This window comes from Pyxicephalus adspersus, chromosome 6 (genome assembly GCF_032062135.1).
Source record: "Pyxicephalus adspersus chromosome 6, UCB_Pads_2.0, whole genome shotgun sequence".
NCBI lineage: Eukaryota > Metazoa > Chordata > Amphibia > Anura > Pyxicephalidae > Pyxicephalus > Pyxicephalus adspersus.
The window spans coordinates 51,713,771-51,730,217 of NC_092863.1; the positions used below are offsets into that span (position 1 = coordinate 51,713,771).

The 16,447-nt window shown below is 37.7% G+C and overlaps 1 protein-coding gene across 1 annotated transcript in view; it reads left to right on the top strand.

Moving 5' to 3' along the window:
* LOC140333817 (transmembrane protein 132D-like) overlaps window positions 1–16,447 on the top strand; it is a 441,891-nt gene that overhangs the window by 346,724 nt on the left and 78,720 nt on the right. The window contains exon 5 of the mRNA XM_072415753.1: window positions 12,416–12,559. Coding sequence (XP_072271854.1) covers window positions 12,416–12,559 — 144 coding nt within the window. The remainder of the gene's footprint in view (window positions 1–12,415; window positions 12,560–16,447) is intronic.

Consider the following 16,447-nt stretch of genomic DNA (forward strand, 5'->3'; position numbering starts at 1 on the left):
AACGAACGTCCGTTCACTTTCCTGTCGTGCACATAGTTCCTCTATCGCTCAAACGATCGTATCTATTGTGTGTACAATATCTACAAACGATCGTGTCGTTAACTCTATGTGCAGAATCGTTGCTATACGATCGTTCGTATATATCGTGCATGAACGTTCGTCGTTCGTTTTCCAACGATAATAATTGGAAGTGTGTACGTAGCTTTAAAGTTACATTCAACTGAGAGAACATTCAACTGAGTCTTATAGTAATACAAATCTACAGTACATTTTATTATGAATGCCACAATACTCTTCTCTCCTACAGAACTCACACTACCAGTAGAAGACAAATTATACACACTACCCAATAGTGCAGTACATAACATATCTTTTAATTAGATTTGTTCCATCAATAAATTACATGATTCTACTAAATCACCTAGATGATAACAGTGCACATATTCTTTCTGTTCAGTCAGTCTAAAAATAAATGCATTTAAAAAAAATGAAAAAGAAGCTGAACAACCAAATTGTTTGGATTACCTTTTTTAGGCACAATTTAATATTTCTAATTGGATATGGGTAACGCTACCTGGGTTTGGTTCAAGACAGGGTTGTGGAAACTACCCCGATTATCACTGAACCTGAACTTCGAGCAAAATGCCAAAATGATGAGGGCTGAATCTGGCTAATAAACTTTGTCTAGCTTTAGGCTTTTAAACAAGGTATTGTACAAAGTTCATGGGTAGCTGTAAGGAACAACAATGAAAAATACAATATTGCAGTAGGAGAATGCTTTTTTGGACAGTGACTACACTTTCTTTGTTCTATTACCACAGTGCTGGTGATCAGTCATTTAGCGATAGGTCAATATCATTATTCCTTGGGTTGTTGTGACTGACAATGAATTAATATTGCCGGACAATGCAATATAAACTGGATCTACTTCCTGCAACATATTTTCAAGGTGTCTGTGAGTTTATATTCTTTAACTTTTTATGGTAAAAGGTATGAGGTACTTTTGTGCAACTATACTCATTGCCCTGGGAGGGGGTGGATAAAGGGAGCTCCTAGTGTCCATGATAAGTGTTAGCAATGCTGTTAGCACTGCAGGTCGTGCCGGCGCCGCTGCTCCTAATTGAAGGCACGGGCGCCTGGTCCTATCTTTCAGGTAGAGTAACCCCACTACCTGTGTTCCATGTCTGAGTTTCCTTCCTGCTGGAGACTTGCTCAGGTGTTTGAGAAGGCGTGGGTGTGTCTCTCTTAATCCATGAGGTAACACATACACGCCCTCTGTTTTCTACAGCCTATGGCTGGATCTCTGCAGGTATTTAAAGGCACCTCCGACTACAGGAAGTTGCCTGAGCAATCTCAAGGTTTTACCCTGTGTAACTCCTAGTGCAAAGGTGTTTCCTCTGTTTGCTTTACAGTGTACCAGACCTTGTTTCTTACCCTTGGACTTTGCCTGTTTGCCGCCTGACCCTGACTCCGAATTACTTTTGGACCTTTGCCTGATTGCTGCCTGACCCTGACCTCGGATCTTGTTTCTGGACTTTGTCTGATTGCCATCACCTTCTTGGCCACGCAAGCCCCTCGGTGCTTGCACTGGGTATCCTGACTCCTGTGGTCAGCTGCCACTGACCTGGGGGTTGCTCTGAAGTGGCACCTGGCAGCTACCCTGCAGCCCAAGCCTATCCTCACCATCAGAGGCTCTAGTGAAGACCTGGTAGCGGCTTAGTCACGCCCCTCTGGAGCATACCCAGCCAGTGGCACAGTGGGTCCACACCCGCTTGCTTAACAATAAGACTCCCCTCCTCCAACAAACCCCCCACATCCTTCCTAGTGAACAGGTGTAGGAAGATGATCCTGTGTAGTATTCTGGTTGGAATACTAAGGTTATTTTAAAACTACAGTTAGGATTAGCAGGGAAATATTGAAAGACAGGGTCCCACATCGGTTCCTTTGAAAAGGATGTGGATGTTTATTGGGGAGATTATCATGAAATCTCGAGGCCTCTGAATTAGGGGATGACCAGACCTTTACCCACTGCCAGAAAGAGTAAAACTAAAAAAACACAAATATTACTGTGTAATACTTACCCTACTCCCTAGATTGTAATCTCCTCTGGGCAGGGTTCTCTCCTCCTCCTGTGTCTCTGTCTGTATTTTTCTGTCATTTTCAACCCCTATTTAATGTACAGTACTAGGTAATATATTGGCGCTATATACTGTTTAAGAATAATCCTGACAATGTTTATATGCCGCAATCTCATACCTAAGGTAGGACAAATCTGAACTGCATCCCTAATCCTGATAAAGTGAAGGTGTGACTAAGGTGTGTGAAATCCCTTTGCTCAAGTTGTCCTCAGATGTGCAGACTATCAGAGTGATGCAAGCTGAGGCATCTAATGTTGTGATTGTAACAGAATTTAACATCATGTCTGTTTCTAATGCATCCAACCTTTCTATGCATTAACACACAAAAGTTTTCTCCCCTCGCTGTGGCAAAAAAATGATCAGTTGCTAAATGAAAGCAAATTTATATCATGATTTTTGACAAGTTTTCTTTTAAGTACTAATTATCAATTTGAGCTAAACACTGTACAAATATTGCAAATGTTACAATATATATATATATTTATATATATATATATATTTATATTTATATATATATAATATTAAGTAATGAATGTATAGTAGTGATGAGCAAAACTGCTATTGTGTGCAAAAATGTATAGGTCACAATACTACGTTTGTGGCTTTGCAAGTTAAAAAATGATCAAAAAAGGCTTAAAAAAATAATGAACCATACTTTAGTTTAGTTACTTTAATGTCAGCAGTTAATCTGACATTCATCTAAACATTCCCTGGTGGAGAATCTTCCAGGTAAATGTATTTTTAGTGGCAGTGACTTATTTTTCACCAGATACTGTTTTAGTGAATATTAGATTCCCTGCTTTATAAATAGACTACTTTGATATTAGATTTAAGAAAAAGCAACATGTTGCTTATGTTTTCACTTGTAACATATTCTTATCCTGCAATTTTGGTGATATGACTTTGTTCAGGAACTTTGCTATTAACTTGTATTAAAAGCAAGTTAAATTAATTAAATTGTGAAAATTAATCTTACTTTCACATACATTTTCCACTGGTGAAAATAGTATTTTAATGGCAAAACCAGCTTTGCGAAAGGCAAAAACAGCTTTGTCTTCCTAATGTCTTTTCCTACTATGGGCATTCAGGTTACCAGTCACCAATAGTGATTTTAAAGTGGCTGAATAGATGTTATGGAAACAAAGGTGGTAATACAGAGGGTAGTTGATCTTGTGTTATTCCCTGCAGTATTTAAACATAGTTGAAATTGAAATAAAGAAAACGTTAACAAGAAATTAAGCAATAAGGTTATAGAGAATAAAGACTCAATTCAAGCAATATTAGGCTCCATTACATCAGATCAATGAGTGTATAAAAAAGTCATGACCCTTCATTACAGTACAAACTACTAAAAATATATATAATAAAAGAAAAGTTGAATAATTAGGGTTGCTTGTAGCTTTCCAACTCAAAACCTTCCCATACATGAAAGCCATCCTTCACCGCCTTAAACAGTTTCTATTTTGAAAGCTGATCCTGTAGGCCAGCTGAGCAGAGTATCATTTGCTTTAGTGTCACTTATAATTTTATTATGCCTGGAAATTATTTTTCTCTCATCACTGATGGAAGTTTAAAATGCTTTGTATTTTTTTTAATTCCATTTTAATGCGCTGTACAAAATGGTAAAATGAAAAGAGATAAAAATTATTTCCGAATGCTAAAAAACAGTACTTTGATGGTTGGAGAAAAGGTTGCTTCTTTTAATAGAACAAAGTGTTTCTTTGATCGTGAGGTTCTGACTGATTGTATGTTCAGCCATTTTGTAAGTGTAAAGCAATAGGGGGAGACATATCCAGCGTTCTTTCTTCATTTTGTCTCTTTGAACCATAGTTTTAGGTGGACTTTTTACATTCTTCCACAAGAAAATGCATTTTTGGGATGTCTAGTATACTTAAATGAACAATAAATTCATAGTGTGTAAAACACAGCAATATTCCAGCAGTATGGTTAATGAAGACTCATATCAATATCTGTAAAAAAGATAATTTCCTTTGATGTGCCAAGTAAAAATTGGCAGTAGGTATGGGGGCCATCCATAAATGAGGTCACACACCAAAAGTAAGAAGAAAGTGATCTTCTTACTGCTCATTTTGGCTCAAACTCAAAATGAAGAGTAAGCATAACCTGTAGACCGTCTCACCAATCTAACATGAGTGTGATTTAGCTTTGAAGATATTGCAGGTTTATCAATGCATGGTCCAAGCTTGTTGCCGTAAAACTACTTTTTTATGGTTTACTTGTTTTTGCTGCTAGAAATAAAAAAACTGTAGCTATTTGAAAAGTATGTGTCATAGAAACCAATCTGTATTTATTTTGTGGAATTTGTATCTGATATCACAATCATTGGCTTAAGTAGCTTCTAAATGCATATGCTTGTGGTCATAGAACACCATCATAGCTAAGCATTGTTGTAAGCTACAGCGGCAGTTGTGTAGTTAAGTACAACTTGGCAGAAAACACAGCAGGGAGATTTGTAGCTGCTGGTGTGATGCGGTCTGTTAGTAGTGTCTGATATCTTACTATGGCTTGCTGCTTTTTCCATTCTCTCAAAGCTACATACACACGTGCAATTATTGTCGTAGGAAAGGATTTTTCAGGATGCTTTCCAACGACAAAAGGCTGCACGATGCATGAACGAGTGCTGTACATACAACACTGTTCTGCTCTATGGAGAGGGAAGGGGGAGAACGACAGAGTGGCACCCCGCTGCATGCTCTCCCCCTTCACTCACATTAGGATCGTTAGTCGTTCATTGTCCATGGATCTGCCAGGACAGTCGTTCAGACGATGAACGATGGGCGCTGTACACACACCAGATTCTCACAGATATCAGCCCTGAGCCGATTATCGGGCGAGAACCATTGGACGTATGTACGTAACTTAAGAGTTACAAAAACTACTGATAAAATACTCTAATCTTATTTTGGATGGTTGATTGTGCTCAGGCCAGACATGTTATAAACTGACCATACTTGGAATATTTTCCTATGTCCTGCACTCTGTAACTTATTTTCATTCTCAGTCTGATTTTTGCCATATAGGATATCTCATTCAAAATCTAGTCTGAGGATTAGCACCAACTGGCAGGCTGGCAATAAAGCAACTACAGGTGTCAGCATCTCTTTAGGGCTTGGCACTTTGTCTTGGTATCACTTTCGATTCTGCTCTCTCCTTTATCCCTTAAATTCAGAACAATTCTAGGTCCTGTCCCTTTCATGTGCACAATATCTCCAAAATCTGCTTGTCCTCAGAGACCTCCAAACGTTTTACACGTTCTTATCATCTCACGTCTGTACTACCGCAACATCCTCCTCTTGGTATTGCACTAACCCGACTCTCTCCTCTACAATCTAATATGAATGCTGCAGCCAGACTCATCCATCCTTCCCACCTCTCCTCTTCCACTGCATCTCCTTGGAGTTCTCTTCATTGGCTTCCATTTCACCTTAGAATCAAATTCAAGCTCCTGTGTTTTGCCTTCAAATCCCTCCACAGTTCTTGTCCCACTTACCTTTCTGACCTGATAGAAAAATACACCCCATCTCCTGCTAATGACCTACTAATGACTTCCTCACTCATAACCTCACCACACACACGGCTCCAAGACTTTTCTAGAGCTGCCCCGACTTTCTGGGATGGTCTTCCACATCCCATTCGGCTTGCCCCTACTTTCTGCTCCTTTAAAACAGCCCTTAAAACCCATCTTTTCAAACTTGCCTACACATCTTCTTCTGCCTCTTAAACCCTCACTACTCACCCAGCATTCCATATCCATCCACTTTTTGTATTCTGCTTCCACACCTCTTAGATTGTAAGCTTTTCGGGGCAGGGTCCTCCTCTCCCCCTGTGTCACTGTCTGTGTCTGTCTATCATTTGCAACTCCTAATTAATGTACAGTGCAACATAATATGTTGGAGTTATATAAATTCTGTCTATTATTATTATTAATATTATTATTAATAATAATAATAATAATAATAATAATGCAAAATATTGGATTTATCATAATTTTCTATCTTAGTGACAACAATCATTAAGGCAACTAAATATTGAAAAACTGGAGTAGAAATTATTGACTATTTTCACCTTATACAACCAGATATAGTAATGCTTGCAGAAAATAAACCTGATTCATAAAATAACATTTTTGTGATCTGAAAATAACACATTGTAACAATGCAAGGTGGTGACATTACTGCATATGTAGTGCTTAGCAAAATAGTCTAAAATCTTATATTCTGTGCACTTGCTATGAATATCGGCAAATTGTAAATGTTATTAATCACCACATTGTTGCTAAAGACTGATTTGAACAAGTACAGGTTCTTTTGTATATTAAAACGAAATGATCCCCATCACAAGCTTTCTTGTGCTCAGCTGAGTATTATCCAGAATGTTCAAATGAATGTTTTATATTTCATATACAAAATAATACATTTTTTTCATTTTTTAAAGTTTGTGCTAACAGTCAGATGCATAAGTAGAGTGAAATATGGTAATGTCCTTTTTGAAATGTAGTCATTCCATCATACCTTGTCAGCAGATTATTGCAGGTTCATGTTTTAAGTACAGGAACATAACTAGTAGGCGTCCTGAGTTCAAGGGCAGCTTGATTTCCGCTATTTAACAAACTTGATTTTATTCTGTAGCTGCAATGAATCAAGTTGCACTACCTTCATAATGTGATTCATAATGTGATTATAAATACACTTTTACCTGATGTAGGCAAAGACTTAAAGGGAAAATTAAGCAAATTTTCAGAAAGAACATAGTTTACAATATTATGTAAAAGTATTTGAAAAAGGGAGCAAAGTCAAGTAACTACAGGCCTGTATGTTTGACTCATAGGGCCTAATTTATCAATAAAATCCGCGCTCCCAGCGAGCCGGCTTCCCGCGGTCCGGAGTCGAGTGCATTCGTACACTCACCGCCTCACTGCCAGCCGGATTCCTGCCTTGATAATAATGAGCAATAGGGGTCGCGAATCTGCCAATTAAGGCGATTAGATTTCAGCTGCGCGATTAAGGAGGATCTGTTAAGATTTTAAAATATGCTTTTTTTTTAGCGCACATACATGTTTTAAACATTTGAACAGCACAAACATTTTTTTTTAGGGCTCAGGGTATTATGTGTGCCATTAGAAAGAATGATTTTTTAGGGGAACAGTGACTTTTAATGCAAGCACGCCAGTGTACAGCTGCCGGAGATGCGTGGCTCCGGCTGCGAGCCCATTCAGTTGCTGAATTGCGCGACGGCTTACGATTGCGAATACGAATGCGCGAGCGAGCTTCCGATTTTGCTTGATGAATCAGGGCCAGTATATTAGCCAGGTGCTCAACAGGAAGAATTTCACTTACATTATGGAATAAATGTCACTCTTACAGATAGCCAAAAAGATAGTTTGGCGTCAGTTAAACAGACTTCAGAGGCACAAATTGCTCATTGCTCAAGGAAACCTTAGCAACTTTTGGGGGAAACCCTAAGGTTCCACAAAACTCTGAGTAATGATCAGGGGTCAGGCTCGGAGTCCAGTGGCTGAAACAGCAAGCAGACACAGGCGGAAGCAGTCCAGGATCTATGCACAAGCAGGGAAAGCAGATAAGGAGCAAAGCACAAGCTGAGATCGGTAGCCAATGGTGTAAGTTGGAGATGGAGTGCGAGGAAGAGTAGTCGTTTAAACAACAGCCAAGGGTCGGTACACAGGTAGCAGTTTGGAGAGCGCAAAGTAACAGTAGCAGGAAGAGCAAGATATTGGCAGAGCACAATAATCTGGCAACAGGAAGTTCAGAGACATGGCTTAAATAGGAAGTTCATTGGTGGGGCCAGGAGTTCAAGGTTCAGCAAGATACTAAGTATCAAGGTCTCTTTGTCCAAGGAATCCAACAGAGTGCAAAGGGCCAACCCTCAACTGGTGCAGTAGACAGAGCTGCAGTCAGACACCGAAGCATCCCTGGGTTCGTATCCTGACACCCCGGTTGAGTTAGACACTGAAGTGGCAGTTGATATTGTATATTTGGACTTTACAAAAGCTTTTGACAAAGTGTACAACTGATAGGTATTGTGAAAGTTCAGGATCTACAGATAACACAGGGAAAATTCAATCTGTAAATAGATAGAGAACTGGCTTAAGAACCACATCCAGACTGGTGAATAATGATTCATAGTCTGAATGGTCTAAGGTTATTAGTGGTGTACCCCAGGGTTCAGTGTTGGGACCTTTGCTGTTTAACATCTTTATAAATTATATAGAGTTTAGGATTAAAAGTACCATTTCTGTGTTTGCAGATGACAACAAATTATGTAATGGGATAAAGGCTATACAGTATGTCTATAATCTACAAGCAGACCATTATTGTGTTGATTGAGCAAATTATATTTAATATTGTAAATATAAAGTTTTGTACTTAGGGGCTAAAAACATGCATGTTTCATATTGTCTAGGGGGAATACATTTGTGGGGGTCAAAAAAGAAAAGGATCCAGGGGTTCTAGTGGATCATAGAATTAATAACAGAATGCAATGCCAAGCTGCAATATCTAAAGCTAGCAAAGTACTTTCCTGTAATAAAAGAGGAATAGACTGCAGGGATTGAGACATAACCCTGCCCCTGTACAAAGCATTGGTTAGACCTCTTTCACAAATAATAGAAAATTTGTACTGTAGAATGCTTTTGACTTCTCGTTCTGAAATTGCGTGTTGCTTATCTGTCACGCTGGCTATTCAGTTTTTTTTCATTAAAGCGGTCATAGCTTATAAAGCAGATGGCAAGTTTATTTGGGCAGTTCATGAGTTGGATCAGCAGGCAAAAATCTACAAATCAGTAGAATAACACCCATAAGTACCAATTTCTCAGCATGTCTTTGTGGAGCTGGTTTTTACATTGCATAGGAAATTATTTGGTAGAAAGTTACTTTTAGTAAGGATGCTAAGTGCCACTATAGTAAAGAATAGTAAAAAAATGTATTCTGTAAATTAAATAGGGTTTGCACCCAAACTTAGAGTTTTCTTTTAAATCATATATTTTCAGATGTTTATATTTTTGTCCCAATATTTTTATTTTCTCCTATAAAATACTGTGCAATACCAACACAATCCCATAGTTAGATTGTGGATGACCAAATTAAGTGTTTTGTGCACAATACAAACAATACAAAAATTTTGAAGATTATCTTACCCGTTAACCTGTAAAAAAACAAAAAAAAGTTTCATCTATACGTATACCTAAAGGCTGCCATACCTCTTTATGTTGCAGGAACACATAACAAGTCCAAAACAGTATAATGGCAGCTAAAGACCATGGGTTGAAAATGTTCACGTCAGTTATATCAGATACCCAGGGTTCTATCAAAAGTTATCTTCTGATGCTCAAATACATTGACATCAATATTGAAACTGATCCGGATGTATTCCATTAGGCAATACAAAGTAGTAGGATGTTTTTAAATGTACTATAAACAACACAACATGGCTTTTATTATTTTACTTGCAGAACTTACTATCATACAACAAACCCAAACATTCTCTCTGTTCACAAAACAGAGATTGTTTTAGAAACTTGTTTATTTTTAGTAATGCTGCAGGTAACGCAACACCTAGTAGAAGAGCAATCATGCTTCTAGCAGAAGAATCATATCTTGTGCCTGGATCTAATATTCATCCACTGCAGGTACACCAGCGTCATCCTGGAAATAGAACTCTTGCCACTGGGTACAGTAGATGATAATGTGTTATGGCATTTGTTAGGAAGACTACTAGAGATGCCACCTTGCTGAGAAGTCAGGTCAACAAGCAAAGTAAGGTCTGACAGGCTCTTGTGTTTCTTCTAAACACAATTCTGTTCCTTACAGCTACAAATGTCAGATGTGTCTGATGTGTCTGAAAGGAGGGTGAAGGTGATCTTGCCACCTTTTTTCTCTGCTAAGCAAGCAAGTCACTAGGGCTGTGAAATTTAATTGAGTTTTGTCTTGCCATATCGTACAGTGACTGTTGATACCATGACATTACTGCCCATATGTGATGTAAAGTACACCTTAGAATAACTACACATAAACATAACAAATGTCCTTTACAAACTGTGAGCTATTTACAAATAAAAACAGACATGTTTTACAATTCCACTAAAATTTATAATGTCATTTGGCTCATTAGAAGTATTCCTTGCCAAGAATGCTCAGTTCTAACAGAACAGAATTGTTTTTTCCTGCATTTTAAAAAGTAAAAAGAAGATAAGTATTTTAATTTTCAGAGACTAGTAGTATACATTCTGGAAACTCATAGTCTTGTTTATTTATTGTGCTGCTTTACATTCTATGTTTGTGCATGTTGCAGGGAAGTCTTGTGTTTCGAAAACCCATAATACAGCTCTAAGGGAGCTTTTAATTACTATAAAGTTTCCCTCCCTACCTTCTAGCTATTGTATTATCTCCCTTCTTCCATGTTTCCAAACTTTGTGAGCGCCTTGTCTATAAAAGACTCACTGATAACCTGAACACCAACCCTCTCCTTGACTCTAGTCTGGACTTTGAGCTGCCCGCTCCAGCGAAACAGCCCTTACTAAAGTGGCTAACAACCTCCACAGAGATAAATCACCAAGGCAACATTCCCTCCTCCTTCTCCTAAATTTTTTCTCTGCTTTTGACACTATTGATCACCCCCTTCTAATCCACTCTATTGGTATCAGTGACACTGCTCTCTCTTGGTTTGCTTCCTACCTGTCTGCCCTGTCCTTTTAAGTTTCCTTCAATGGTAATTTCTCCTCTCCCACTCTCCTCCCTGTTGGTGTTCCCCAAGGGTCAGTCCTTGGACCAGTTCTCTTTTCTCTGTACATCTTCCCTCTTGGTAGTCTCATATCCTCCTTTGGCTTACAGTACCATCTGTATGCTGATGACACTCAAATCTATCTGTCCACCCCTGACCTGTCTCCCTCAGTCCTGGATAAAGTTTCATGCTGCCTGTCAGCCATATCATCATGGATGTCTGACAGATTCCTGAAACTCAACCTGGATAAAACAGAACTCATCATCATCCCCCCCTCAAATTCCAAATCTCCCCCTGACATATATCTAACTGTTAACAACACTGTTATTCATCCCTCCCCCTCAGGCACATTTGGCTTAGCTTTGGCACGCTTGGCTTAGCATCACCTTCAATTCTGCCCTTTCCTTTATTCTTCATATTCAGAACATTTCCATGTCCTGTCACTTTCATCTGTGCAACTCAAAAATCTGCCCCTACTTGTCCTCAGAGACCTCCAAACTCCTTGTACACGCTCTTATCATCTCTCGTCTGGACTACTGTAACATTTCCCTCTCTGGTATTCCACTTACCCGACTCTCTCCTCTACAATATATTATGAATGCTGAAGCGAGACCTATCCATTCTTCTCACCACTCATCTTCTGCTGCCTCCACAGTTTTTGTCTTACTTACCTTTCTGACCTGGTAGAAAAATACTCCCCTAGCTGCTCTCTTCGCTCCTCCAATGACCTACTAATGACTTCCTCACTCATAGCTTCATCACACGCACGGCTCCAAGGCTTTTCTAGAGCTGCCCCGACTCTCTGGAATGGTCTTCCTCATCCTACTCAGCTTGCTCCTACTTTCTGCTAATTTAAAAGAGCACTCAAAACCCATTTTTTCAAACTTGCCTACCCGTCTTCATCTGTCTTTTAAAACCTTCACTACTTCCCACCACTACATATCTCCCCTCCTATTGTGTGTTGTTTCCCCCACCTCCAAGTTTGTAAGCTCTTCAGGGCAGGATCTTCTCCTCCTGTTTGTTATTTGCAATCTCTATTTAATGTACAGCGCTGTGTAATATGTTGATGCTATATAAATTATGTTTTTTTATATTAATATTAATAATAATAATCATAATAACTTCAAGCTGAATCATGTTGCCATGATTCAGCTTGAAGTGAAAGCTCAATATTAAAATGAGAAATTGAAAGCAGGTAGGTTGTTTTTTACAGAGTGGACAGGCAATATTCTCTCTACAATAAAACACACCTACCTGCCTGGAATATTTTCTGAAATATACACTGAGCTGCACATTGATACGACCTATAATGCCAAGTATGTGAATTAACTACCAGGCGCATAATTTCGGCTTACCGAGAATACCAAGATGGCCAAAGACCACTTTAAATGAAAAACCCTCTAACAGTGAAAAGGGTGGGAGAAATGTTTTAGATGTATATAAATAGTAACGATATATATTGATTTTGTATAAAGAAATGCTTTACTTATAATCCAAATGTAATTTTTCTTGCATTGTAGGAGGCAGAGATTCTAAACACAGCCATCCTGACTGGGAAAACTGTAGCAGTCCCTGTGAAGACCATCAGTGTAGACAGCAGCAGCACAATGACTGATATTTCTGATGCAGTAGAGTGCAGATCATCTGATGAAGATGTGCTAAAGGTAAGTTTTCTAAGTGTGAAAATGTTGCTGTCAACTTTGCACCTCTAGTTAACTTGGTTATAATAGTCATAACAAATTTTCATTTCTTTTAATATTTCTCAAAAATGTGCTTGTGGGGATAAATAAGGTGAAAATATCCAAAATATTGATACATTTGGCTAAGATCTTAGCTAATGAAGCTGAATGTAATTCAGTGTAACTAATGACATATTTATAACTTCCATGAAGTTGGAAAGAAAAAAATTAAATGCCGAATTCATTAAACCTTCAACACTAAATCTTTTGCAGATCGAGGATGTAAATTACAGGGATGCACCAAACATAGAAGGGACAGCCTAGCACCCCATAAGTGGAGAGCAAAAAGATATTCCTATGATAGCAGTGCTTCCCACCACATTTACAGCCAGTCTGGACTTTTGAATACCTGTCAATGAGATTAGCTGAACAGCTATAATATTTATTAAACACATCTGGTTCAGCAAAGCAGCTTCCTCAAATGTCTATCTGTATTTTGCTTATTGGACACAGTAAATTGGGGTCCACTTTCACTTTTCAAGGAGCTAATGTAAAAAACAGTAAACCTGAACATGCAGGCCAAATGAGTGTCAATCCCAAATGAGAATGAACAAAAATTTTCATTAGGTATTATAACAAATTTTATTTATTTGCTTGCCTGGACCATAATGAACCATAACTCAAATCATTCCTATCAGCCTACAGATCCTAACTTGTGGGCACTTTAAAAACAGGCTACTTGGGAATAAGGTCTGTTCATTCTAAGGTATACCCCATTCTAGATTTAACCAAGTAGCTGTGAGTTACCAGAAACTCCGAGCAACCTATATATTGTGCCCCTAAAGCAAAATTAAATTCAGAGTTTATCAACAATTTGCAAATATGCACATCATGGAATCCCTCCAAAACCGTTGACTGGCCTGTGCTCTGCAAGATAGGCAGATAGAGAACAGTTTGAAAAAAGAGAACCTGACTTTCTGTCAAAAATTCCCTGGTGGGAATCATTTACTGCCATTAAAACACAAGGACAATTGTTCTAACATTGTAATGTTAAGGGGAATTGACTGAATTTCTCTGAATGTTAAGGGGAATGGACTGAATTTCTTAGCTGCCATGGTCAAAGGCTGGGAAATGTTTCTATCTTGTTGTCTCATGTTTTATACACACACACACACACACACATATATATATATATATATATATATATATATATATATAAAACAATTGCATAAGCAGAAGTGTTCTTTATCATAATCAAATATCCAAATCATTGACAGTTTATTTTAAAGTCTATTTCATTCATTAATGTGTTATAGAACTTGGAATGTAACATAGTGTGGTAGATTTATCAATGCTATTTTAAGTGCCATTAGAAAAAAGTATGTATCCTTTTCCCAGGATAACTTTTTATACCCAGACTCTAACATCACCATGTGAGGCTGTGATGAAATGTGCAGGGCTGTTAAAGTAGCAGATGATACAATAAAAAATGTAATTCTGTTTGTAAAGGCACTTTAGTGCCTCCTCAAAACTTGCAAGCTTCTCTGCTAATTAAAGAATCTGTGCCACAAAACGCAATATCCACTTATATCATAGTTAGATTTGCTGTTTTATGTGTCTTTATTGTGAATAAAAGTACATTTTTACATTTGTACAGTATGCAGCATGCAATAACTTTCTTAGACTAATTAGTAATAAAGCATATGGAGGAGGAATTCCTGGGTTTTAAAGTCTAATTAATGAAATCAGACTACTGAAATTGTTGGTTAAAGTTCCTATATTTATGACTTCATCTAGTGATAACATCTATTTATTGGGGAATATTTAATTCCTAATTTATGAAACAAAATTGTATTACCTATTAGTTTATTTTCTTGTGTTGTAGAGAACTGTCGCTAAACTTCCTTAGAGGAGATGGAATAATTAAGCAATATACGCCAATATGTAAATATGTGTGTAAATAAATTGTATGAGGTGTGGACTGTACAGATTGGAAAAAAATAGAAATGGTTTCATTTATTTAGAACTTTGAACTTCACGGGTCCAGTCAGAATCTATTTTTCTGACAATTTTGCTTGGTGGTTTTGGTAGTGACACTATGGCCGTTGGTGGCGGAGCAACTGAAACTGAAAACTTCCTCTGACATGACAGTTGAGGGTGGATAAAACAGCACCTGGCTGAGATACTTAATTAGCAACAATTGGAAAAAATGCTTGTATATACCTGGAAATAATTGCTGTTATTTCACTTGCATAAGACACCGATAAAGTACTTTCTCCCAAACTCTTTTCTCCTAAAACCACATTTCCTAAAATCACTTTTCTCCAAAACTACTTTTTCCAAAATCAGGTTGTTCAGTAGTACATTTCTGAATAGAAAGTTTCCCAAGAGCACTTTTACTAAAAGTAGTTTTTCCTAAATAATTGGCAGCAAAAACTGTGTGCCCACCCTACCCCCCTTTTGTAATCATATATCTCTCTAGATTGTCCCTAAGCTCTGTCCAGCTGAAAATGGGATCTTCTCAAATCATGCACCTCCTTTTATAGAGGATGTCATTCCTGACATTGACCCCAGCCCTGTAGTAGATGGGTGATTGGGTGATCCCAAGCATGGGCATGTTTGTTATGTGTGGGATATGCAAACATACAATTTGATCATGGAGAGCTGAAAGTTCCAATCCAAGGTTGTAAAAGCTCTTAACTACATTGTAATCAACTCTGATTGGAACTATCCAACCACCACTAATAATAAATAACATGATCATACAAAGATTTATTAAAATATCATACATTGCAATATTTGGATATTCATTATTTTACTAGCTCACACCTTTTAGACATTGTAGGGACTATTTGTATTTACAAAAATCAGAAAATGCCATCCATGAAATAAACCTTTAGTTTATTCAATGGGCCTGATTTATGAAAGCTCCATGGCTGGAGAAGATACACTTTCATCAGTGAAGCTTGGTGGTCCAGCAAACCTCGAATGGATCTGGTCCAGGATTCAAAACATTTGCTAGCAAGTAGCAAATTACTTTGAAGAAATCCATTCCAGGTTTGCTGGATCACACAGCTTCACTTGTGAAAGTGTATTCTCTCCAGCCTTGGAGAGCTTTCATAAATCAGGCCCAATAAGTCATTTGCTATTAGTTGGCAATTTTTTTTTAATTCTATACCAGATCCATACCAGGTTTGCCAGAATGCCCAGGTTCTCCCATTATAGTGTATCTTCTCTATCATTAGGTATTTAATTTAATTTCTATTCTTCAAGTATTTAAGCACAACAATTTGTTGACAATGTCTGCAAACATAAGTTGAATGTAACATAATAACATTGACACAATGATAACGCAATGCAAATATTTTTTGCATTTATTTTACAGGGCAAAAAGCAAAAAAGCAAAAAAAATGAAAGAAACCCCAAAAAATAAAATTGGCTTTTTTGCTGCATACATGTTTTACTATGGGACAGGATATCAAATATGTACCCATCTCTCTGTCTCAGTGTTTTGAAGCACACATCTTTTGTTAGCAACTTGGTATCATAGAGAGATGAAACTCCATCTAATTCAAAAATACATGGTATACTTTTAAGGTCAACTCCATGAATACTACTGTTATCTACCAGAATATTATATCTCTTGGAAACTTTAATGCCAAGCAGTCCTTGCTAAAGTTTAATCTCAAGTTATTCCCAAAAAGGCTTAAGAAAGGTCACTCTCCTGCAGCTGAATGAACACTTCCTTCTTTTTATTCTACATATTGTGCATCCTTTGGAGAAGCTTAACAACGTGACCAAGCATTCGAAATGTGAGTTCACATGGTTATGCCTCACCACTTGAGCCTCTACAAAATTTACTGAAATACTGAG